This window comes from Onthophagus taurus, chromosome 7 (assembly GCF_036711975.1).
Source record: "Onthophagus taurus isolate NC chromosome 7, IU_Otau_3.0, whole genome shotgun sequence".
Classification (NCBI taxonomy): domain Eukaryota; kingdom Metazoa; phylum Arthropoda; class Insecta; order Coleoptera; family Scarabaeidae; genus Onthophagus; species Onthophagus taurus.
Genome location: NC_091972.1, coordinates 35,001,984 through 35,028,001, shown reverse-complemented (window position 1 = coordinate 35,028,001; position 26,018 = coordinate 35,001,984). Strand labels below are relative to the sequence as shown.

The window sequence follows — 26,018 nt, the reverse complement described above, 5'->3', positions numbered from 1 at the left end:
AGCTTTCCAACCATGTGCTTAGTTTTTCGCTATCTTTCTAGATAACGAAAATGTTGGCCCGAAAAGTAGACGCAAATACTAGGGAAAAGTTTGTTGCTGGGCTGAAAAACGATTGTGTAAACGTGTGATTGAGATGTGTTATATACCGATGAAAAGAGCAGAAAATTTTCCATAGGATGAATATAGTTCTAGAGTTTCCTCCCCGTCATATAAGAGAGTTATTGACCCAAGCGTGGTTTAGCCGCGGCAAAAATTCGTGGCAGCGCGACGTTTCTTATTTTTTCTTGCTCTCAATATCAACATATCGGCGGACGAAAACGCCGGAATCGTTTTAAGATAGAGAAACAACCAAGCTTTCCAACCGTGTGTTTAGTTTTCCGCTAGCGTTATAAATAACAAAGATATTCGTCCGAAAAGTACATAGATGAGAATTGCGTGTCTTAATTGTCGCAACGATTAGTTTTCATCATGTCGAACTCGTTTTTCTCTCTGTCGTTTCTGTTTCTTAAATGTTCAAAAATTGATAAGGTTTGTACATAAATTTATGAACGTTTTTCGGTCTAGAATTAGTCTACTGGGATATCGCAGTCTGTATAATCGTGCCGCTTCCGAAGAATTTCGACGACATTCACCATAAATTAAAATCATAATTATCTTATTTTCATTAGTGTGGGGAACCATAAACTAAGTGCATTGTTACCATGTAACACAAATAATCATCTTAATTCCATGTATTAATAGTCCATAAAGCTTATATAAGATAAATACAAATTGAAGACATTGTGTTCTTTAGCAGGAAAATTTCGTTTGTTAGGTTAAATATTAATTGTCTCTACACCAAAACGAGAACGCCTATAAACTATCAGACAAGGCAAGCGTAATAACGACTTCACTGTTTAGAGATTCACAGCAACCAGAAAATATTCCGGCAAAGCCCGGAAAAGCTCTGAACCTACTGCTAGAAAGGAAGAATTTGATCCTCATCCAAGCACAGGTACAGATACGGCTACATATAGTTAAATCTGTCTTATATGTGTAGAGAACATATCTTACATACATTTGTGCAAAATATTTACATGATAAGTATAAAGGCATAAAAAAAACGCTAACATCTTAACATATAGATGCCCAGAATGTGCGTATGATGGGTCATGTTGTTTTTCTTTTTGCAAAGGGAGATAAATATTGAAGAGATTAAAAAAATACTATTAATTAGAAAATTTTTTATTATTTTGTTTATAATGATGAAATAAATTTAATTTTAAATAAGATAAGTTATAAGAAAATAGATGGCAATAATTGGACCAGATGTTTCTAATGACTAGTTTATAAAGTTTTCCTATTTGAGTTATCATTCTGCTGCAATAGAAATTATCATACTTTTCAATAGGGTATGTCTAAAATAGAATAGAATAGAAGATTAAAATTACTTTCTCTTAATAAACGTGTGTTTAATTCTTAACCAAATCTATAAAATGAAAACCCTAAAAATACAAAATGTAAATAATACAAAAATACTTTACAATGAGTTGCTAATTATACTAGGCACAATACAACTACCATTTGATTGACGAAATTGCTTTAATTCGATGCGGAATATCAGAATTTGTTGTTGTTGACTATCTTCGAAAGAATGAGATGAAATATAAATATAAGAATTAAACGATTGAATTTAAAAAAATATTCTTATCTAATAATTGTGTAGTACATATATATACAAAACAATCAACTAGAACATAAATCTTATGTACATAAATTCTAAGAAGTTCCTCACAATGCTTTTAACATTTTCTTTTTTACAAAACGAAAATGTCATGGTATCTCGTTATCAAGTTTTATTACATTCCAGTCACTTAGTCACTTGTGCTAAAAAATGAACAACATCATTCATGATTACTCAGTATAGTTCTCACGTTTTCACATCGGCAAATAGTTACAGAAAGTCAATTTCAAGGAACAATAACAATTATATACCCGGAATTATAGATTATTTTCTTCGGTTCTACCAAGATGAACTCACCATGTAATTTTTGCAATCACCAAAAATAAAATAATGAAGATATTTACAAACAAAAACTGAACTTAACCTACCCAGCACGTACTAAGTAGTAATCGCCAATGTGGAAATTCGCGAAAATTTCATCATCTTCATTTCCAAGCGTCTCATTCTTATTGTTAGTAGAGATCCATCGCGCATCCGAATGACTTGATTACCGTTATTTACACTTATCTGATTGTCATTCGATGGTTTCAATCACTTTAATTTGAGTCATCCCTCTTCTAACGTAGTGGAGATCTCTTTGTTGAAATCTTTCACCTTTACTCAAGAGTGTCTTCATTTCAACTAAATAGTTTTCTCTGTCTTGTTGAATAGATAACAGTAAATCTCGGTAGGATGAAAACCCATAATTACGAAGAAGTTTATCTGTCCTAAGATTGTTTATCTTTTAGATTACGTAACACAGAGCAGGATGTCTTTATTGTCTCGATAAATAATGTCGTTAGATGAAGATTGCGTTTTGTTAAAGTTGTTTGTGTATGTTTCAAAACGATTGTATAATTAATTGTTTTTAAATAAATTTAGGAACAATTACAAAAATAGCTTTGATAAAAATGTATTGAATAAAAATAAAGTCATTTATACCAATTTATATTCTAGTTCAATACACATAAAGAATTTTATTTAATCATACGTTTCTATTACGTGTTAACAACCTTCAAAAAAACCGTATTACTGTTTTTTGTTAATCAAGGTCGTATAGAACACAATATCTAGTAAAAATAAATTAAGCAATATCGCAATTTTATTTTTAATCATAGTTTTAATTTTAAATGATCAGCTAAGAAGTCAAATTATTTTAATGTTTTATTTGTTGTGTTTGGTGAGAATTTGGTTATTGCATAATAAATCGAACTTCATGACGTACAAATTAATAGAAAGCCAAACTTATTTGTACTTACCTAACGCAGCCTAAGGCAAAATCGTGTAGAATCAATGTGGTTAATTGGAACTATCTGGTCAGGATAAAATTAAAGAATAAAAAACTTATTACTTAATGACCGTGTACAATTATCAGGATTTATTGTATTTAATTCAGTAAAAAAAATTACTGCTATTTATTATTCATTTAGAAAAAAATCGATTTTGACCAATTTGAAATATGGACATATTATTTAAATTATTATCCCTCTATCTATTGTACTTTTACTTTTTAAGGATTAACATAATTCTGTCCACTTTTACCAATTAATAAAGTAAGAAGAGCTTTTTCATGCTTACTTAGACACATAGCTAATCGCAACCAGTTAGTGCCACCTTGACAAAATGTATTTTTTTAAATTTCAAACAGTTTGCAACATAAATAAAAAACGGCGTAAAATTCGCCAATAAATCTGTTAACATTGAGTTGTATAATGTAATCAATTAAAACTGTCCGATAAAATATGTTAATTTCCTCCAATTGAAAAGAGCGTGCGAAATGACATGTTGCACTTTAATACTGGTGAAAGTATTTTAATAAAAAATACTTGTAGTACATTATTTACTTATACTTACCTTGATCTTAACTAGTAATGATCAATGATAAGCATATCGTAACAGCTCTACCGACACATAAGCACCTATGTGTCCAAATCAATGTATCACGCACAATATGAAGAACTGTAGCCTAAACAAAGGAAGACGTCTAGGTGCAATACCAGTTGACACAAATCCAGCGGCTTGTAACGGGTGCAATGGGATCTTTTCCTATGGCTGATTTTGAAATCCTACTCGCTCTGACATCACTGCATTTGTACATACAAAAAAGGCCTAAACCACTTAATTCAAATTAAAACGGATTTTATACCCATAAAATATCATTTTGACCAGCCATATAAGGTTATGTGTAGAAGCAGAGAAGAATGAACGAAGTCTCCCAGTAAACAAGAAACATCTGTGAAACATTTCAATTTTAACGTACAGTGAATTTTTATTGAACGATTTTTACGAAACGTATCTAAAGATATGTATCAAATACATTTCAGTAGGAATATTTATGAAATATCATTAAAATATGTAGCAAAAACATTTTATTTGAAACATTTCTTTACAAATGTGTCTGGAACATCTTCATCGCGGTCAACGTCTTGTTCTATTGTGTTTTGTTCTGTTCTCAGTTCGAATCGTTCGAGTATTGGTTTAGAATGACGCAAGTTTTGTATAAGTTTTTTTATATATCACCACTAGATTTAGTTAATGAAAATACGGCTAGTGAACACTATTTAAAGAAAGAGGCATATGTAAAGAATTTTATGTTTTCCGTAGATCAAATCATAACCTATAAGGTTTCATCGCGATTCCCGCTAAATTTGGCTGTTTTTCTCCTGCAATCATATAAAATTATATAGTTCTACGTTCGTGTGATGTGAGATAAGATGGAAAGAAAAAAAATAAAGCTGAATATCTTTAGGAGACATTTTCGTAGAGTCGTAAACGTATTTACATTTCAGAAATGTACCGTAATTGTCACCTGTATGTTGCAGAAATGTTTCAATAGAAACGTTTCAATGAAACATAAAAAGGGCCGGACATTAGCAGTTTCAGACACGTTTCAACTATGTTTCAGAAATATGTCGAAGAAACATTTCATGTTTCAATAATGTGTATCAAAAATCTTTCTGAAACGCAAATTTGTTTACTAGGCTGAGCCTCAGCTCACAAAAGGAACTCTTGACTGGTTCATCGATGCTTCAAAGACAGTTGGATCCGGAGCCGCATTATGCTTAAAGACATAAGCATGAATACAACTATTCTTCAGGTTGAAGTTCATGTCATAAACTTCTGCAGCATTTTGAACTTTGAGAAGGAACAGAAATGGGCATCGATAAACATCTTAACGTACAAAAGCCCGACCTAAAGGCAATTTTGGTCTTCCCCAACTTGGCTGTGAACTACAAAGAAACCACCTAAAACAGGTGATTAACACATGGGAAGACTCATATGTAGCCTTGCTGAAAGAGCTTCCAGGACAGAGACAGGCGAAGAGTATGATAACTCCGCCGCAAAAGAAAATCAAAGAGGTTTTATGCTTCAGCAAAGAGTACTTAAGGTCGCTCTCAGGTTTCCTGACCGGCCATACGGCCCCTACTACTTTCTCTTCAACATCCTCCAATCTGAGGACCAAACTTGTCGACCTTGGAAGGGCAAGTCAGAAACTGCTGAACATTTTCTGTGTGGCTGCGTCGCCAATGGTCTCCTAAGACACCAAATTTTTGGAAAGGCGTTTCATCTACTGTCATAAAACAACAAGACTTTGGAGCAATACTAAGGTTCATCAAGGACCTAGATTTTCCCTAAACCTTTGGAGGGCTTAAGTTACAATAGACCTCATAGAACACGATGACGAGAGGGGCCCCTCAACCTGGCAGCAACAAAAATAAGAGTTGTTATAAAGTCGAATTATTAGGGAAGAACTTTCGTGATATAAAAAGCCTACGTTGCAATTTTATGTTGCATATTGGCCTGGCTAGGCATTTCTGCTCAAACATTTTTATTTAGAATCAATTTGCGATCAAAGGCTATATTGTATTTAAAGTCATAGACAGTTCGAAATTATTGAATGTAATAACCTTTACACGAAATAAAAACATCCGCAATAAATGGTTCTCGGTGTTCCTCATATCTTGTCGCTTAAATGCGCGGCGCACATGTGTTGATGATACCTGCCAATATGAAATCCTGTTGGAATACAAGTTTCTTATATATACAACTTATATATACAACAACAACGTGAATCTGCTCGAACAATATCTACGCTTCCTTCTCAATTACTATCATTTGTGATTGAAAATTGGCTTCAAAACACATATTTTTCAATATTGTTTCTGAGAGATGAGGTAACGTCTTGCAGATATACTTAAAATATTATCCATCTTTGGCTAAGGCTTTTACAAACTGTTTTATTTATCCTAATTCTATGTGTAGAGGTGTCACTAGAATGTTTTTCAGATCCACGAAATTCTTGCGTAGAACATTTTGCTTTTCAGGTGTTAAAGATTTTCTAACAGGCCAATTTTTTTCTGGGCCAATGTTGATTCCTTGCCCTATAGGTCCATTGACATAAAGAATATGACTAAGTCGTTAAACTGCTTTACCGGCCAAGCCTGAATGCCTGACACTTTCAAATCGTCACATATCCGGGAATCCTATGTATAACAGTTAACTTTATTTAAAACTGTATCAAGATTTTCATACGTTTCTTTAATATGAACAGAATGAGCAACAGGTAATGATCCATCACTATAGATCATCCTTTAGATGAATCTATAAGCAGTCTCCATTCATTCTTTTTACATCCAATTCCGAATTTATTAATCAAACCAGCAATATATGAGCAGTATATTAAAGTATATGTATTTCTCCTTTCTTTACCTGTATACATGAATGTTACTGAACCTAACAAGTTCTTCTCTTTAAGTCTACATCAGTCGGCATATCCAGGATAACATTATCGAAAATGTCTCATGGTTTATGGTCAGAAACACTTCTTCTCCTTTTTTTGACCATTTCCTAAGATATTCATCACATACGTAGCATACTTTGTGCTGTGTCTAAGACTATCCTCATCACAAAGGTCAATCTTAAAGTATGAGTAGTACATATTTTTTAACAAACTAATCTTCCGTTGATGTTTTTTAATCACAATCTTACCAAATATAACTAAAACAGTTAGGAATGTTTTTCCAACCGCGACTAACGATTGTATGACGTCTCTTTATGATTTACTGATAGCAGACGGACTAAAGGCTGAAGGGACTGAATCGGTATCTGGCGCGTGAATTTGGTCAAATGTCCTATATTTGACTGTCCTAGATACTGTCCTATAATAATACAATGAAATGTGAGAAAATTTCTTCAAATTGACGATAAAGAATTGCCTGGCAAAGAAAACTCAATTCATGCATTCCCCATGGTTAAAAGTATCAATATTCGCAAGAGAGGTCAGCACTGTAACCGAAAATCTTTTTCGTAATCTTACCGCGATAAGAGACACTTTCTTATTCACGTTGGCGAAATCTGTACAAGTACGTAAGCACAGCGAGAAACTCATTCAGAGTATGAGCATCGTTATCAGTATAGTCAAATAATCAAGAAAGTTGTCGTCAATTAGACGCGTTTTTCTTATTGTTTATGTTTCTATGTCCAAGACTTGAAGACGTTAGAGAAAATAAACATTCGAGTCAATTTAGTTCGCCATTTATTGTGTGTCATAATACTGATATCTTAATATATATGGTTGTTATATGTCAATATGCGGTGTATATATACCACACGGTAGATACGGTTGATTTAGGAATCTATATACTGGGAATTCTTAGGATTAACACATACTGTAATACAGCTTCAAACTGTAAACTGGCAACCGATCAACAGATGAAGAGAAACAAAAGGGCATATATCGGTATTCTGAATAAACTTGTGTTGAATATTCTATTCAAGAACATATAATTTGTTTACAAACTATATCTCAATTAATCCCTATGGGCCTATGACATTTCATAATTACCATCAGTCGTATTCACTACATTAAGTATTTTATAACATTTAATTAATTACTTTATAATTGCTGAATATAACAAATAGTACAAACTCTATAAGCAATCAAGATAGTTACTCAGATAATTAGTAATTGTTTAGAAACCATTTAAATGAATGATGTTAGGAATGCGAATAGCGATTAAATTGATTATTGAGCAAGATAATAGTTGTAAACCAAGCGTAACGAAATATCGAAATAATAAAACCTGGATTATGCGGTTAACCATAACGCTAAATACAACTTGTACATTATCATAAATACTATCTAAATAAATAAACATCTTCGGTCTCGACTCATTGGTAAACCGAGAATGTTGCAAGTTAAAAGAAATTTTAATTGCGACATAAATATTAATTCGGTAATTGCGTTGTGTGTTTTATGTTTTATAATAAAGACACTGCCGTGTTCAATGCGATAATTGAGCAATCGATCTACAAACAGATTGTGAAGATCTTTTATTTATTTAATCGAATTATCGTTTTTCAATCCGGTGAAAGGAAAATGATTCGCATTTCGAATTAGTTTCTGTATCCGGTTTGCGGTTAATTATTTTTTTTTCTTAAAACTACACCGTTTTTTTTCCAATTAAATATCTACGGTATAAAAACAATATTTAATGATGTGAGAAAGTCATAAATCTTTATTCAAACCAGAAATATCATCTTAATTGTTTCTTTCAAATAAAGAACCACAGTGGGTTTCAAAAGTAATGTTCCGCACATAAATTATATAAGCACAAATTGTCAACTTTCAAGAATTCAAATGTAAAAATTAACAAATTTCAAAAAATTACTGATATTAGTCACAATTTATATCTGGGCATGAATGCTTCAAGACATATTTGTAGTTGCATAACAGTCCATGTCATAAAGAACAAAGAGAGCGAGACAGGGCGAAATAACAATGACAGGTTGTATTTTAATCTGTTTTCCACCTTCCTGTGTGAAAATATAATATATGCGATATTGGAACAAAAAATAGGAAGGCAAGGAATGTTACAAGATTAGGAAATGAGGAGAGCAAGCGCAAGGAAGAAAGATAAAGGAAGAGAAACAGAATACTTACGATTTAAAAGTCAATACATACTACTTACAATTAGTTAGACCTAAGCAGCTAGGTCAAGCTTGGGGAAATCATCTATGGGAGTAATATGCCTTCTTTATTAAAACATCTTGAACTTTGGTTATAAAAACTTTATAAAGTAAGCTTCTATAACCACAATGCAAAGCGTTGAAGAATTTCACTCCATAGTAATTATAAGCGTTTCTCGACCTCTCCAGTGGCAGTGCCTTTGGTCGAATGTCGTTCCTCCCCCTAATGCCATAATTGTGAACATCACTATTTTTCCTGTGCTGACTAGGATGTAAAAAAGTGAGGTTTAAACACCGCAAAATATATTATGAAGGTACACTGAGGGAAATTATTCTTGACTATCAAGAAAAATTGATTCTTGAATGTATTTCTTAGAAACAAGTATAAGATACTCTTAAAACAAAAATATTTTTTTATTTTAAGAATAGAAATATTATCGAATGAAGTATGTCATATTCTTAGCATCGGATAATATCAATTTTTTGTATCAAAAAATCCATTCTTGCGTCAATAATTTATAATACTCAAATGAAGAATTATACAAGATTGTTGTTACATGAATAAGTTTTTCTAAAAAGTAAGATACATTACTCTTGTCTTAAGAAATCTATTCTCGATACGAAAATGGGGTTGTTGACGTAACACTAAGATACTCTTTTTCAAGATTATTGATTTACTTTTACTAAGAATTCGTTTTCTTGAGAATCAAGAATATTTGTATACTTGCTTTGAGAATATGTGGTTTTTCTTCACTCAACAAAAATTTGATAAAAGAAGGCCTACAGTCATCAGTATAATTCAAGTTAGCAATATTTCTAATAGCTCTTCTTTGTATACCAAATATTCTTTTATTGATCGGGGCATGTCCTCAGGCCAGTAACCCATAACTTAGATGGCTCTGAAAAAGCGCAAAATAAGCTTATCGCAATATCCGAGCAGAGGAAAACTCAGCTCATTAAGCTAATTTCTCCGCTACACAGGATTTAATAGCAGTTTGCTTTAGTGTAAAGGTCATTACTTCTGTTTTATCAGCATTCAGTGTTAGACGATTACTTGCAAACCAATGTCTTGCCGATTCTAACATTAAATCTTGCAATCCCCTGGCATCAACGTCAGAATCATGTTTTGTCAGCAAACTTTTGTCATCCGTATACAAGATTGAATTTGAGCTTCCACCACTCAGGAAAGAAGGCAAGTCATTTACATATATTAAGAACAAAATAGGACTCAAAATTGAGGAACACCACTTGTAATATTCCCAGGGTTAGACATCACCGAGTTAAATTTAACATATTGACTTCTATTTCTGAGATAAGATGACAAAAGCTTACAAACGTCCGGGGCGACATTGTAAACGTATAATTTACGTATTAAGATAGAATGAGACACGCAATCAAAAGCTTTGGTAAGATCCAAAAAAAATGCTTCAGTGCATTACGAAGCCTCAAAACCATCGACCACATACTCGACAAAATTTTGTACAGCCAGTGCCGTAGAGAATCCTATTCTAAAGGCAAATTGTTGTTTGTTAAAAATATTATTTTCAAAATAATTGATTAATTGATTTTTCGATAGCATTTCAAAAATTTTTGACAACACCGGCAATATACTACTTGGTCTAAAGTTCGAAGGATCATCAATATCACTTTATTTGAATAGGGGGAAAACTCTTGCCATCTTAAATTTATCAGGAAAACATCCTGTGTTTAAACACTGATTGAACAGAGCAGTAAGTACTGCGATCAGACAGTTTTTGACCTTTTTTATTATGACCGCGTTTAAACCAAACGCATCAACCGAATTGCCACGCTTAAGAGCGTCAAAGGAATCCCGACCCACCACCTGTAAAAAAGTTTTGAAGATAAAATATTCCCCATTTGAGTAATTGACATGTTCGAAGAGAAACGACAGCGAATCTTCGTCCCCTTCCAAATACTTAGCCAATCTATCCGATACATTTAAAAAAAAAATATTAAGTTCATTCGCGTCTAAATTACTATCCTTTCCATCAGCATTCCCAGAAGACTTACAGGTATTAATTATTTTCCATATAGCTGCCGGTTGATTTTTATGATTGATGATGTAATAGCTTTGGTACACCATATTTTCAATCATATATTAACTAAGGTTTTTTAAGGTTGATTAATATGAACTGCTAAGATAACCTAACATCAGCGTATATTGCTACAGTAATACATCTTGAATGCTGTGCAACTTTACCTCTTTTCTGCTCTTTTCTTCTCATTGAAGGGTTGCGAGGATATCGACATCGTCCAAAATATAACTAAACGTACTTACTGTACTAAACCTACTTCTATCGACATCTTCATAGCTACTTCCCAACTTTCATAACTAAACAAAAGTATAAAAATCATACGCTATATACTCCAGTTCTAAGTATTATAAAATGTTCATGATCGTTTTATGTCACCTTTTGCCGAACTGCCATTCAGTGTCAATGACACACACTCTGTACAACCTCTGTATTTCGGCTCTACCTTTAACTAATTCCTGTCCAGCATAACTGTACACCAAAACTAGGTACTCTCCTATCTTAAGTTTTCCCCCTTCCTTTCTTCTTTTGTCGTATCTCTTTTCCATCTTGGTTCTGTTTTCTTCCAATAGTTCTTCAATCAATCTTTCTTTTCTTTCCTTAATATTTAATTGAATTCCATTAGTTCTTTTGTTAAAGGATTATCGACTGGACATTTTGCTACACCCAGCTGGTTATCCATTAATGGTAGAGGATAGTGGTCTTTTACAGACATTTTATTTAAACCGCTATTTCTATAATAACACAAGTATACATGGTTTTGGACCTGAGCAACTAAATATTTTTAAGATAATTAGAAATGCTGAATCTACAATCCATTTTTAACACTGGTTCTATTTATTTAAATGTGAAAAATTAAAAATGAACGGTAGTCGAGGGACAAACGCTATTTCTTTCGATCATACGGTATGTTCATAGCAGAAACGCATGTTTCCTCCTTTCTTGCAGAATTGTTGAAGCGTTAAGATAACTGTGATGCACGCAACTCTGCCCGTTGTGTCGATAAGCTCAAATCACTCACTTCACTTTGCGTTATTAAATGGTTTCCTTCCATGACAAAATCATCACTATCACTGGTTGAGGGAGATGTAGTTGAACTTTGTTGGGCATTTTCACTTACACATGGACAAATTGGCAATGGTTCATTACTCGTACGTGAAACTGGCTTAGACACTGATGATACATCATTATATTTGATTGTGCTAGTTTTCTGACATTAATACCTACGACGTTCAACAAGCAAAAGTATAGTCTTTAGTACTCTCCAGTCTTTAGTAAAGTAATCTTTAGTAATAGTACTACGTCTTTCCTTCTTTGAAGGCATCTGACTATATTAAAGTTTGTTTCGTCGAAAATGATTATTTTTTTATCCACCTAAACGCTGTTTTAGTTGATACGTCAAGGATTTCTTGTAAATTGTGTTAGCAATTTAATAATAAATACCAATGAGAAAGTATAGTAAATTTGGAGTTTTACATTTTCCTGTTGCTTATTATAAGTATAAGGCATGTTTGAATAATACTGTTCAAAGAATATCAGTTTGATTTTGATCAATGTCATTGTGTTTGCGATAGTTGCGATTTTAATTTTGTATAACACCATTATTACCTTCGTGCCGATTTTAACTTGAAAATTAGCGCTATTTCGAGGCTATTTAAAATATACATTTCTTGTGTAATATTGATGACCGTTATGGTCATGATATAAGTTGTAGATAAGACCAAGCATTAAATTTCTATTAAATCCTTGATATGTGCCCTAGGAAATGCAGAACTAGTTCAACAAGCTTTATTATTTAGTTATATGTTGTTGGCACGCAAGTTTTCTGAATCAACTTTTTTTAAAAACCTCTAAAAATTGAAATTTAATTGGCTATTATACCATATCAAATTATTGCGGTTTTTAATGGTAATTAAAAATATCTAAAATATTAATATTTAATTGTTATAATAGTTAAGTAGAAAGCGAAATTTGTTAATGTCAATTTATGTATGTAACCATACAAGGAATAATTGTATATTTCTCAACAAGAATTAATAAAAGTTAGTTATCACAGCAAATCTATCAGACAAAAATTCTGTACAATAATCTTTGCAAAGAAATAAAAGACGATCCAAATAAATGTTGGTTACTATCAAGAAATTAAAAACTTTCTCAATCAATCGGGAACTAATTACAATCGAAAGGTGATTTACAATTAACCTATTGGATTTGAGGTATCCATTCGGGATGTTAATGTTAATTTGACATTACGGTTTATGTTAAGATACTTTGGTGAGTTATACAAGAAGTATGAAATGGTGAAAGAATGTGGTTTTGAAGTGAAACTTCCTAAAGGGTTGGATAACTTATTTATAATTTATTTGAAATGCCTAAATTGAAACCTTCTAGAAAAAAAAACTAAAAAAATAACAATTAAGTAATTAATTCAGATTAATTAGTTCAAAATAAAATTATTAATGAAACCTATTATTTAAAACCGTTCACATGTCTATCTAACATTGCATTAAACGTTCGTAACATTAACACATTTTTTCGTTCCCATTATTAAACAGTTAACGATTTCATCTTCGAACGAACTCAAAGAAGTTCTCAAGTGTAGTATATTGTATATTATGGCATTGTTACTTCATGTATAATAAATAAGAAAAGGAAAATCCACGACCGCAAAACGCAAATTTAAAATCGGTTTTACTCTTTCCGAAGACGACTACGACGACGAAAGTGAAACTGCGGTAACCGGGTGTTGCAAATATTGACACTCGGCTTAACTTTTCAGATGAAGATACCATTAAATGCGAAGATAGGTCGGTGATTGAACCCATTTCGCAATACATTGTAGAGATCACCTAATGTCATTTATATTTGAGCTTTTACTTTTGATATGCTTTTACTTTTATATTGTGTGGTTGTAAAAAGGTTATAAAAGTAAACCTCTCTATTTTATTGGTTTTTATTTTATAATTTTATTTAATTCCTTTATTTCTCTATAATCATAATAATTTTTAGAATTTATCATTTTCTGTTCAATCTTTCGAGAAGAAGATATGGTCTTTGATTTGATACCAGAATTATTTCTTAACTATCAAAAATATGATTTTTTTAATTTCAACATTGAATTCATATATTAATCTTAAAATAATCAAATAATTGTCATTTCTGGGCGAATCTTGATAGTGACAATTAAAACTCCGACAAAAGAAGCGTTAAAGCTGATAATAGTGTATGCACTAAATGAAAGGGAAAATAAAGAGGAAAACAAGAAATCCTGGTATAGCATACAAGAAGTAACGGGCAAGGAGAATGACGATTATACAATCATTGGCGATATTAATGGAAGGATAGGGAATAACACGCGATAATAACACGGAGGTGCCTGTGAGAGTACAAAGGAAGTGAAATGAAGAAATTAAAAATCTATTGTAGATCATGTTCTAGTGAAAAGAACGAGCTTGTGCAAAATAAGCAACGATAGAGTTAAAATAGTATACGAAGCTGATACAGATCATTTCCTAGTAGAACTGAAATTAAAACAAATTAGTACTGAAAATACCAGAACGTACAGGGGAGCAAACATCGATTAGCAAACACGTTAAAAAAGTGAAAGGAAGCAAATCAAGGCGATACAACTCAGATGCCCTAAAACAAGATGAAATATTGATTGCACACCAGAATTATATTGAGGAAAATATAAAGATTAAAGATGACGGACCAGTAAACTCTATGTGGCAATGTGCTAACATGGTCATAAAACAAATATGTTACGACCATAAAACACTACGAAACGAGAAGAATGCCAAGAGGTGACGAACAGAAAGAACAAAGCATATTAGAGGAAGCAACAGCGGAAAACAAGAGAGACAGAGACCTTAGCAGAGGAGAAAAGGGGATACATAGGAAAAAGAAAAGAAAAGATGAGGAGAAAATATTGAACGAAATAGAACGACTTAACCTTTCGGCAGGCGTGCCTATTTTTATTATACGAGCAGGCGCGTAGTGTACAATGTACACATAGGAAAATTTCTTCTTTTGGGGGAAATTTACATGTTAATTCACAAAAAAAAACAATACAGAGAATACACGACACTTTATTGTTATATTTTATGTGTTTACAATAACATAATAACATAATGAACAACTAATAAATCAATTATGAGTCAGAGTCTAAATGCATTTCACAAGTCGAGCAAGTTATCATAGTTTTTGAGTGTTTTTTACATATGAATTGCTTACATTTACAACATTTTTGTGTAGTATTTGTATTTGTACACAATTTACACCTCCCTCGTTTTTTAGATTGAGTTGGTTGTGTTTCCGACGTCCCGCACTCAGCGCCCTTGTAGGATATTTGCAAAAACGCTCGAATATCCTTTGGCAGTGAAATTATTTGAGCTCTCATAATTAGTTGCTCTTTCATTAAAGCAATTACTAAATTACTTAAGAAAATTCTTCGACGACACTAATTTCCCGTAGAATGTTTTGTAAAATACAATATTTGCGAGTTTATTCCCGCTATATTTAGCAGCGTAAAAAACAGAGCTAATGGCCATCGTCTAGTGACCCTCGAAATAGAGTAGGCAGCGCACATCTTATCAACCGTATCTACTGCTCCTTTTGTTTGATTATAACTTAAAATTATTTCGGGTTTATGAGATTCTTCGTCAACTTCCGGTAAGTCGTACATCGTTGATAATAATATAACGGCTTTGTTTTTTCTTGGGACATAAGAGACTAATGCAGTATCTTGTTGAAAGCCAAATAAAGATGATTGAGGTTGACGATTTTTATTTGGCAAAAACTCCGGAGGAATTTCACGTTTGTTTTTACGTAATGTTTCGATGAATGTAATTTTTTTTTCTAGAAGATATTTAGCTAAGGTTAAGCTACTATACCAATTGTCCGTCGTTTGATTTCTACCAGAATTTTCAATTGGTGTTATTAACCGTTTCACAATGTCGATGGGTGAATTGGAAACTTTATAAATTCCATTTGGTTGTTGCCCACAATAAACTTCAAAGTTGCTGGTATAAAAAGATTTGGCATCGCACATGGTAAAAATTTTTATACCGTATTTAGCAGGTTTGCTTGGTATATATTGCACAAAGCTACATCTACCTCTAAACGAGTGCAACATTTCGTCAATGGTTACATATTCGCTAACGTTATAACTGTTTTTACAATTATTGACAAAGGAATCAAGGATTGATCTGATTGGAGCCAACTTATCCGTTTTCTTCCTTTCATTCCTTGTTGATTTATCATCAAAACGAAGACTTCTCAACAGAAATAAAAATCGTTTGGAACCCATTACTGCTCAGAGAATTTGAATGCCGGTGCCATCACTATTCCACAGATCCATCACGTTTACATGAGATCCTTTCTTCGTACCAATCAAGAAAAGAGTTCCAAATAAAGCTAATATTTCGCAAATTGTTGTATTTTCAGTCTCGTTCCCTCGAATATGAAATCGTATTACGTTTGGATTCGATGTATTTATTTGTATATCGGACAATATCGTTGATTATGTTTGGAGTAATAATTGCTTGAAATGCACTTATTTCGTCGGTAATGTTCCGTGTTTTTGTTGTAAGTCCAGGTAGAACTTTTACGATATTTTTACCCCTAATTTTCGAAGGTCGCTTATTAGGATTTTTATACCATTTCAATGATTCGTCATCTTGTTGGTTTACCTCAGACTTGCTCGCCGAACTTGTCTTTTTTATTACTTTCGGTTTTCCTCTTCCTAGAAAAAAGTTACCACTACTTGTGTGTGCTTCCTCTGTTTCATTGGCGCTCTGCTCTGAGTCACTATCATGTTCACTTTGCACAATTTCTTCTTCTTCATCGGATATATCGCTATCGTCGATACTTTCCTTAGGTTCCTCTTTCAAAAAATCTAACAAGCCATCTCTCAAATTATCATTTCCTGATATTCTGAATAAAAATAAAGAGATCATTCAGGTAAAAATTAATTAAATAAATCCTAAGTTTTCAGCGTTAATTTCGTGTTTTAAAAATAAAGATTTCAAAATATTAACCTACCTTAATTAATTAACAATAACACGAAGAGGCGCGTACGTGTATTTTGTACACAAACTCACTTAATCTCACTAATTTTTTTTTTTTTGTAATTTCTAAGCCTCTCAAAAAATTTTCAACCGTAGCTTTCAAAAGACAAATTAACTCTAAAGGAATACCTGCTAAAGAAAGGTTTATTTCCCCGGAAATTACGTCATTCTACCCCTTAAACACAATTGTGTGTACTTTGTACACAAGCGCGCCCGCCGGAAGGTTAAGAAGCACTCAGAGACGAGAATGTTCTACCAAAGAGTCAACAAAATAAGAAAGGATTTTAAACTGAAACTCAACATATCTAAGAGCAAGCATCCGGAAAAATTCGTACCAACAAGGAGGATCCTCAATAGTTGGGTTCCACTATTAAAATGCCCAACTTGCAGGAAATATAATAAAACTCCGGGAAGAGATACCGGTGGACAAAGATTAGAAGAAGCCATGCTGCAAATCATCCTAAAAGTTTGGCGCGAAAAACGGATTCCGGAAGAGTGGAACGTCAGAGTCATATGTCCCTTACATAAGATTAGAACGTAGTAACTATCGAGCGGTCACAGTACTAAACACTGCCTACAAAATACTGTAGCACATCTTGACAGCTCGTATAAGGACGTACGCGGAACCCAGAATTGGACAATACCAATGCGGATTTCGAGCTAGTCGATCGACGACAGACCAGATTTTTGTATTACGTCAGATGCTTGAGAAATGTACAATATCGACACGCTTCACCTTGTTATTTATTTTTAGGCGACGCGACGTATGGTAGTATCTTATGTGATATGTCATGTAAAAATACAAAATGAAATTTCAGACGCTTTCGAGACAACCAGAGACAACCGTAGGTGTGAGGCAGGGTGATGCGCTGTCGTGTCTCCTGTTTGCCTGTTTAATATAGTGCTGGAAAAAGTAATACAAGACTTATAGATACTAGAGGACTATTTTTAAATAATAGTGATACAACGAAAACGCAAATTTGCATTTCTTACATTATTCCTCTGCACATTTTGCACGAATGTAGTAACTTATCTAATTTCGTAGATAACACTGAAAGCACCGATTACATTTTCAATTATTTATTGCAAAAACTACAGTCATTGGACATATTATAGTTATTGGGCGGCAATGTTATAGTTATTGGACATATGTTAATTGTTATACATTAATGCTATACTTTTTCATTTCACTTATTTATTCATTATATAAAGTATCTATTTTTCATCTCCATTCAATTCTTGAAGTTGTATTTTGTCGTCTTCCTGTTATTTCTTGTCTTACTGATCATTATTAATGTTCTTATCTTGGTCAGTTTGATGTTGTTCTAATCCGACTGTATTTAATAAAATTTCATCATCATCAGAATGATCAGAATTCGATGAGATTTTGGTAAGGTGAGATAATTGCTAAAAAAACCTGACTTAACCACATTGGATCGGTTAATTAATTTGACTAAACTCGTTGCTGTGTCCTCATCGCTGGATACAAGTTAATCATTTATATTTGGGTTTACGACACCATTTGCAATTACAGTTGAACCTGGATAAGTGAGATCTGTGGAGAACAACTTTAAAATCCCACTTATAAAAATCTTAATCCCACATGCAGAGGTTTTTTATGGAATTAAAAAGAAATAAAACAATCAATTTCATTTAAACTAAAACAAGCATTTTATTAATTAGAAAAAGTAATCGGTTATATACGATTGTTTTTTTTTTAATCGACTTCTATGTTTTTCTCTAAATCCTTTAATAAATTAAAGAATGTAAAACATTTATAGCTTTTCGTACTTCCGCTTTGGTTATTACAGGATTCTTCAACATCTTGTTCATTTTGATCCAAGTTCTCATTAAGGGGGTATGCCACCTTTGAAATGAAAAAAAATCGTTTTTTTTTTGCTTAAAAGTGTTCTTTATACTGTCTAGAATGAGAATCCATTGACAGAAAACATTTGCGGAATGTTCTTCTGCTCAAAAAATTGATTTTTGTAACACACCTCACAGGAAATTCTAAGATTTCTGTAACCACTTTTTGTTTCATTTTTATCCATTGTATATACCGGTATTTTGACCTTGTACAAAAAAGTTAAAAAGAACATAAAATATCATTTTTCAAAAACGCTATTGAAGTAGAAAACTTTACCCGACTTCTATCAAACAAAGGGATAATTCCAAAGATAAAGTCAAAAATTTGTAAAAAGTGTAGTTACTGGAAAGGTAAAGAACTGCGGAATTTCAAGATTGGGTCGAAGATCATAAAGAAATATGTGATATAAACCATGTCGGATCTTCAGGAAAAATGGAAGTGGACTCCGTCGTAGAGATGTTTCAACGATCCGAAGAAAAACATAATTTGAAGTACTGTTTTTACGTAGGAGACAGAGAGCAAAACCTTCAAAGGTATTATGGACGCTCAGCTCTATGACAGTGTAATAGTAACCAAAAAAGAATGCGTCGATCACGTTCAGAAACGTATGGGCACACGGTTACGAAATCTAAAAAGAAACACCCGCGAATTAGGAGGCAAAGGAAAATTAACAGGAAAATTAATTGATGAACTTTCCTTGTATTATGGATTGGCTATTCGCAGAAATTGCGATTCCGTGAAGGACATGAAAAAAGAGATCTGTGCTACTTTGTATCATAAAATTTCAACAGATGAAACTCCAAAGCATGACAATTGTCCAGTTGGTGTTGACTCGTGGTGTTCCTGGCAAAAACGTACGCTTTGTCAGAAATTGATGAGTACACTCACAAGCCAGCAATCGGCACTGATGTTTTCAACGCAGTGAAAGTGATTGACATTGCGACTGATATAGCTGCTTGCAATTTTAATGACGGTCTTATAAGCATTATGGAAATAATGCAAGCACTGAAATTAACAATTGGGAGATCGTGCTTCGACTTTTGTCATGAAACGGATTTAAATCGCATTGCTCGCGCTAAGCGCTCCATGACTGCTGAGGCTAAGGAAGCTCGTAGAAGCCTACTGTGAGACAGAAAAGCTGCAGAAGATGAAAATAAGCTTCAGGAAGGACAGCTGTATGGTGCAGGAATCGCTGATTAGATGTATCTAGAAAAAATATACAATTTTTACATTCGAAAACTTTAAACGCGTTTTTCTGGAAACTACATTTTTCAAATCTGTGCACACGATAACTTCCACATTTTTCAACGGATTTTCAAGACTTTTTTTTCAAAAGTTTGTATTATCTTATTCTAGGTAAGTACGTAGCCGTTTTTCGATATGTCTCAGATTCTCTGTTTTACAACCATTTCTATGTACGTTTTTTATCGATAAATACGACATTTCTTGTAAAATCGTCACCATTTCGTCAAAAATGAATATTTTTTAAAAATCCTACGTAGTTCCCTAGTTTTTGAGTTTACTAAAGTAATCGTATTCGACTTACGCGTTAGGAGAAATCCTGCGCAGTTTAACCCTGCACGATTTGCAAGCCTAACATTACCGACATCTAGCGGGTGCAATTTTAATAACTGTTAATAAATAAAATATGTATTTAAAACTAGAAAAGTGGCTTATTCACACCCTGCAACCCGTTTTTAGAAAACTTCTTTCGTCTGATTGCAAAAAAATTTTAAAAATACCTAATATTTTCGAGTCTTTAAGGTGGCCCGCTTAAGATAAAATTCCAAAATGTCATCTCTTCGCTAATACTAACCACTGTCCACGTTTATGATATCCCCTGCAGTGATCTGATCTTCGTATCTTTCTTCTTGGATTGTTCTTGGTCTTCATGAAATTCATCAACATCTGTGATTGTAATTTACTGGTTGTGTTAGCAGTCAGAAACGAAGCTTTGATGCTGTTTAATTTAGAAATATCCTTGGGAGCTGAGCAGATATCAATAAAAACAATAATTTTTCTTTTTTGATAACTCATTTTCTTGTCTGAATCCAACAACCAACCCCGAAAGATATTGGAAGTTATCCACAAGTTTTGTTATTTTTGTAATTTATCGGTAGTGGCTTAATATTTTGGAAACATCTTGGTTTCTTTTCTAATCAAAAGCAATGATATTATTCCTGTCTCGGCCATATTGGCGCATAACAATAATGTTACTCGTTCTTTGCTGTGTTTGCCACGATGACAATCGTATTGAAACAAATAGTTTTCTCAAGAAGACATTTAAAAAATAAACCAGTCTCGGCGGCATTAAAAATATTTTTCGGTTCATATTCCCTTAGAATTTCAAGTAAATCATTAATCCAAGCATTACAAACCGTGTTATCAACAGATTTGCTCTCACCACAGCTTTTTTTGAAATTGTTAAATCATTCCTCTTTGTATAACCTTCTATCCAACCATTACTGGCAATAAAACCTTGAAGATTTAATTTTTCTCAAAATCTAAGGCCTTTTCTTTTAAACTATTGCCATTTGTAGATATATTTTGTGACACTGCTTTATCTATTTTGATAAGCAATCTTCCAAAATTGGAAACTCTGGTTGCCGCAGCATTTTAAGTTTTCCACGTCCTTTGGATGATTCATCTAAAAGTTTATTTGCATCTGCTAAAATGCTAATGGTTCCTCTAAGATTTACCTTTCTGCTTATCTTGAATGGCCAACATGTATCTGGGATCATATGGTAGCCTTTTGGCTATTTTTATTTTTGTTAAGAAAAAATAATGCCCATAGGTAAAAATTGAAATGTATTTAGACAGTGTCCAATGATTAAAATCCACACTCTTTATAATACAGTTATTGGATATTGAAATATTTACCCTTTCAGATTAGAAACATTAAACTGACTACGTTGCGTTATTCTACAGACCGTAAATTATATTTAGAAATTGAATAATAATCTGTCCAATAACTATCACAGTCCAATAATTATATGGCTTACCCTAAATGTGTTTCAAGTTCGTGATAAATCATGTTTTCATAATGAGGAAAGTTTGAGCTTTAATTTCATAAAAAAACCATTTTATTTTCAGATGAGCTGCACGATTTTTTTAATTTTATCATTTTTGTATAAACTTTTTGGTCTTGATAAAGCTGTAAGACTTATATTTTCTGGAAAATGAAGTTATTTTGACATAGCGTTTATAAATTAAGTCCCAAAAATAATGTAGCCTCAATTCGAAAATTAAATTTACGAAGTCTAATTTTATTATTAATAATTAAATATAACAAAATGAAAACTACCTACAGTACTTTTTATTTTCCAATTATTTCCATTATCTACAATTAATTTAAATTAAGCCAAACCCAAGATTTATAAAAAGAATCAATCATTATGCCATCAATCATCGCCGCTTTTAACTAATGAATCTTTGATTAAGCTTTATCGGCATCGCTAGCTTCGTTCAATGGCATCTTGGAATCATCCTTCAAAACCTTCAAACTAATATCTTCCTCGACGCGTTTCAATTCTGCTCCAGCCGTATCGGAATCGTGTTCCATCGATTTCTTAACAGCCTCGTTGTCATCGCGAGGAATGTCGCTCATCGCCGGATTGGTTTGATGGAGAATTTGAGTGTCGGGTGTCACCTCGTCGGCGTTTTGAAGATTCCCAACCATTTTCGGGGGCTCATCCGTCGGTTTTGTTTCTAAATTCGGTTTTGCAGCTTCCTTCGTTCCCATATCTTCGGCAGGTTTCGACTCAACTTCTGGATGAGGTTCATCTTTATTTTCGTTTGTATCCATTTCTTCTTTTCTTCTTTTTATTTACAATATTGGGTGGTACACGAAGATTTTTAATATTTATGTCAATAATGTCACGTTATAAATAAAATTCAATTTGTTAAACAAGCATTAGTTTTGGATAGTTACGACACGGCTGGCTATTTTTTGTATTTGTTATTATGGGTAGTAATCATTAATGGAGTAATAACGAAGTTACTAGTAATTATTTGTCCTGTTTCGAAATCCCACAAAGAGTATTTGTAATACAACGCAAAGTTGTGTTCGGCTTTGTGGAGAGATTCTCAAAGAAGAGTTGGAACATAAAGCGTACATACGCGCAATTCAAGTCGTAAATATACACAAAGTAGAAAAGAAATCTAAGATCACCTTCTTCGTTGGCATTTACCTACGTTCTCAATTCTAAATGGCACACATACTAAGACTTACTTTTGGTTACTGTTAGAAAATTAAGAGATTGATTTTAAAGAGGGAAAATTACAAAATTTATATAAATATCACTAATTTTATTGAAATGTTCTCTAATAGAGAAAGTGTTGTAGCGCTAAAAATTTCATAATAAATTTCTCTAACCCATCTCAAACAACATTACAATATAATAAGTTTAAAAAAACGAAACCGTGTGATATTTGAAAACTTTTACTTATTATTAAGTATTAAATTTGAGGCTAAAACTTCCTTGGTAAGGCTACGGAATAATATCTCTATTTTTCAACTTGGCTGAATCCATTGAAAGTGCCAAGAATAAACTAAGGAAAAGCATCCATTAGATTTGCATAATGATATCAATTGCGTATAAATTTAAAATGCAAATTTCTTCATTCTTATCTTAACCTCAAAGTCAATTGTAACTCGCCAAGTTTCATAATCTATACCAAACAAACAAACAAAAATTAATGTTTACACCATTAATTTGAACCGTCTTAGAATAAAAGAATAAATTTTAACGGTATAAAAAAATCTAAATCACAATTAGATTAAAAACAATTCCGTCCTACAACGTGTCGCCTTGAAAATAAACCTTGTGTCAGATAACAACATATTTATCACTTTTTCATTCGTAAGAAGACAAGTGGAATAGGTGTGACAGGTGTGTGATAGTGCATTAAAAGACGCGTGGTTTGTTCCGCCCGTTTACGGCATGTAATTCGTATTCTATGTGTCTACTTAAGATAAAATGTAAGAGGTGAATTTTAATGTAGGCCGTTTAACAAAGTCTGGATGCGCGAATCTTACTAAGTAGTTACAATCACATTAACTAAATAAAGAACATCGTGAGAATTTAAGTTAAATAAAGAATAGGTAATAACATTAAATGCAATCAAGTCTACTTTTTTTAGAAGTGTATACAATATTGAAGGAGAAAAATGAATTCTTAAAAAATTTCAATTATTAAATTAGGAATGTTTTTGTAACTTACAGAAAAAATAAGCTTAATTTTTTTTCAGACAAATGAAAACGCTTCAACACTAATATTACCCAAGAACTTTTTCCCCGAATCTACATTATTAAAATACGTAGTATCATCTTCTAACGCTATTTCCTTCACTGATTTCCAAAATGTTTCTACATCTTTGTTGTAGTCTCCTTAGAGTTCCTTAATCTAAATTCATACTCTAATTTTTGAAGTTCATTCTTCTGATTGGAATACTTCCTCTTTTAACTTTTCTCAGGATCTATAAGAAAGAAAATCTTGCTGTTATTCTTGCACGCCAAGTTTTCAATATGAAAATCTAAAAATCGCAACTTTGAACGCAAGTTTTAAATTTGATTAGGGGCAATACACACGGTGTTAAAAAAAGAATGTAAAATATTTAAAGTATAGACCAAAATAAACAAAAAAGTCTTAATAAACATGGGTCGCAAATGAACTGTTTTGAAGATAGGTAATTAACATTGTGAAATAAAAATTCTGTTCAGTGTTATCAGTGCATAAGTTTTCGTTTGCTATGTTTGTTTAGTCTAACGCAGAATTAGCTCACCGATATCTATATTACCAGCTTTCTCAAAAATATTTGAGCAAATTATAGCAAATCGTTTGATTGACTACCTAGAAAAATTTAATATATTAACAACTTGCCAACATCGATACAGACGGAAAAAATCGGTAACAACAGCGATGATGAATGTCATAAATTTGATTACAGAAGCACTTGATAACAAAGAACTAGTGGAAATCAACTTATTAGATCTTAACATGGCGTTTGATACTGTAAGCCACAACATACTTTTAGACAAGCTGGAATATTATGGCATAAGAGGAGTACAACTAGAACTCCTAAAGTCATACCTCTCCGAACGCCAACAATACGTTCAATGGAAAAATAAAAATTCCAAGTTATTAAACATAAAACAAGGTGTGCCCCAAGGATCAATTTTAGGGCCCTTACTATTCATTATATATGTTAATGATTTGCCTGCCACGGTCAATGAAGAAACTGGCTTATATGCGGACGATACATCAATCATCGTAAAAAGTAAAGACAAGCGTGAACTAAAACAGAAGTCTATCAATGCAATGTACGAAGCGCAGTTATGGTTTGAAAGTAAAAATTTGCAACTAAATCACAATAAATCAGAAAGCATAATATTCAGCACAAAAGCAGAAAATCGTGTCGGTAAGGCGAGGTTCCTCGGATTACATCTCGATGGACGGCTGGATTGGCACCATCATATTGAGGCCCTATCAAAAAAGTTATCAACAGCGGTTTTCACCATAAGACGTTTGAAAAGCATAGCTACACACCAAGCCGCCAAAATGTCGTATTTCAACCTCTTCCAGTCCGTGGCATCATACGGAATTCTATTCTGGGGACAGTCAACTGAGTTCCATAGAATATTTAAAATACAAAAGTCAGCAATTAGGGCTTTCTGTAATCTAATCTGCGACGACGTGATAGCTGTAAGGAGTATTTCATTAGAGAAGAAGTACTTACCTTACCAAGTATATACATACATACGGTGTTAATGTACGTGTACGATAATAGGAATACTTTCCAAACACTCGGCGAATCACATAGTTATGAAACTAGATCTTGCTATCAACTTGCTACACCATATCACCGACTCTCAAGAACACAACAATCGATAGACTATTGGGGTCCAAAATTTTTCAACATAGTCCCACCCTTCATTGCGGCAATGTCAAGAAGTAAATTCAATATAATTATAAAAAAACACCTAATTGAAAGTGCATATTACACTTTTAAGGAATTTATTAGGGAGGCAGTGAATAAAATTGATAAGAATTAACATTGCTAATACATTTTTTTTGTTTTTCTTGTTTGTGGACATTTTATTGAAAATTTGTTGTTACAGTAAATAAAGATATTTGTATTTTTTGTATTTTACATACATTTCATGTATGATCGTACTAATGAAATTGCCACCGAAGCGGGAAGACTTTATGCTGAAGCTTATCCAAAACGCATCGTATTTTTGCAAGAATTCACCAAAGATTGTATGATACTGATTTACTAAGCAGATAATGTTCTTTATCCGGAAGATCAAGGTCGGTATCTACTCCTAGACCATAAGAAGAAATTCTGGCACGGAT

General features: G+C 32.8%; 1 protein-coding gene across 1 annotated transcript; it reads right to left on the bottom strand.

The window, feature by feature from the left end:
- Positions 1-15,184: 15,184 nt before the first annotated feature.
- LOC139430489 (piggyBac transposable element-derived protein 4-like) lies at positions 15,185-18,834 on the bottom strand. Its single transcript, XM_071197550.1, has 3 exons — positions 18,791-18,834; positions 16,384-16,659; positions 15,185-15,893 (listed from the first exon to the last, which is right to left on the bottom strand). Exons 1-3 carry the CDS (start codon positions 18,832-18,834, stop codon positions 15,185-15,187), a joined length of 1,029 nt encoding a protein of 342 aa, XP_071053651.1.
- Between the last annotated feature and the right edge of the window lie 7,184 nt (positions 18,835-26,018).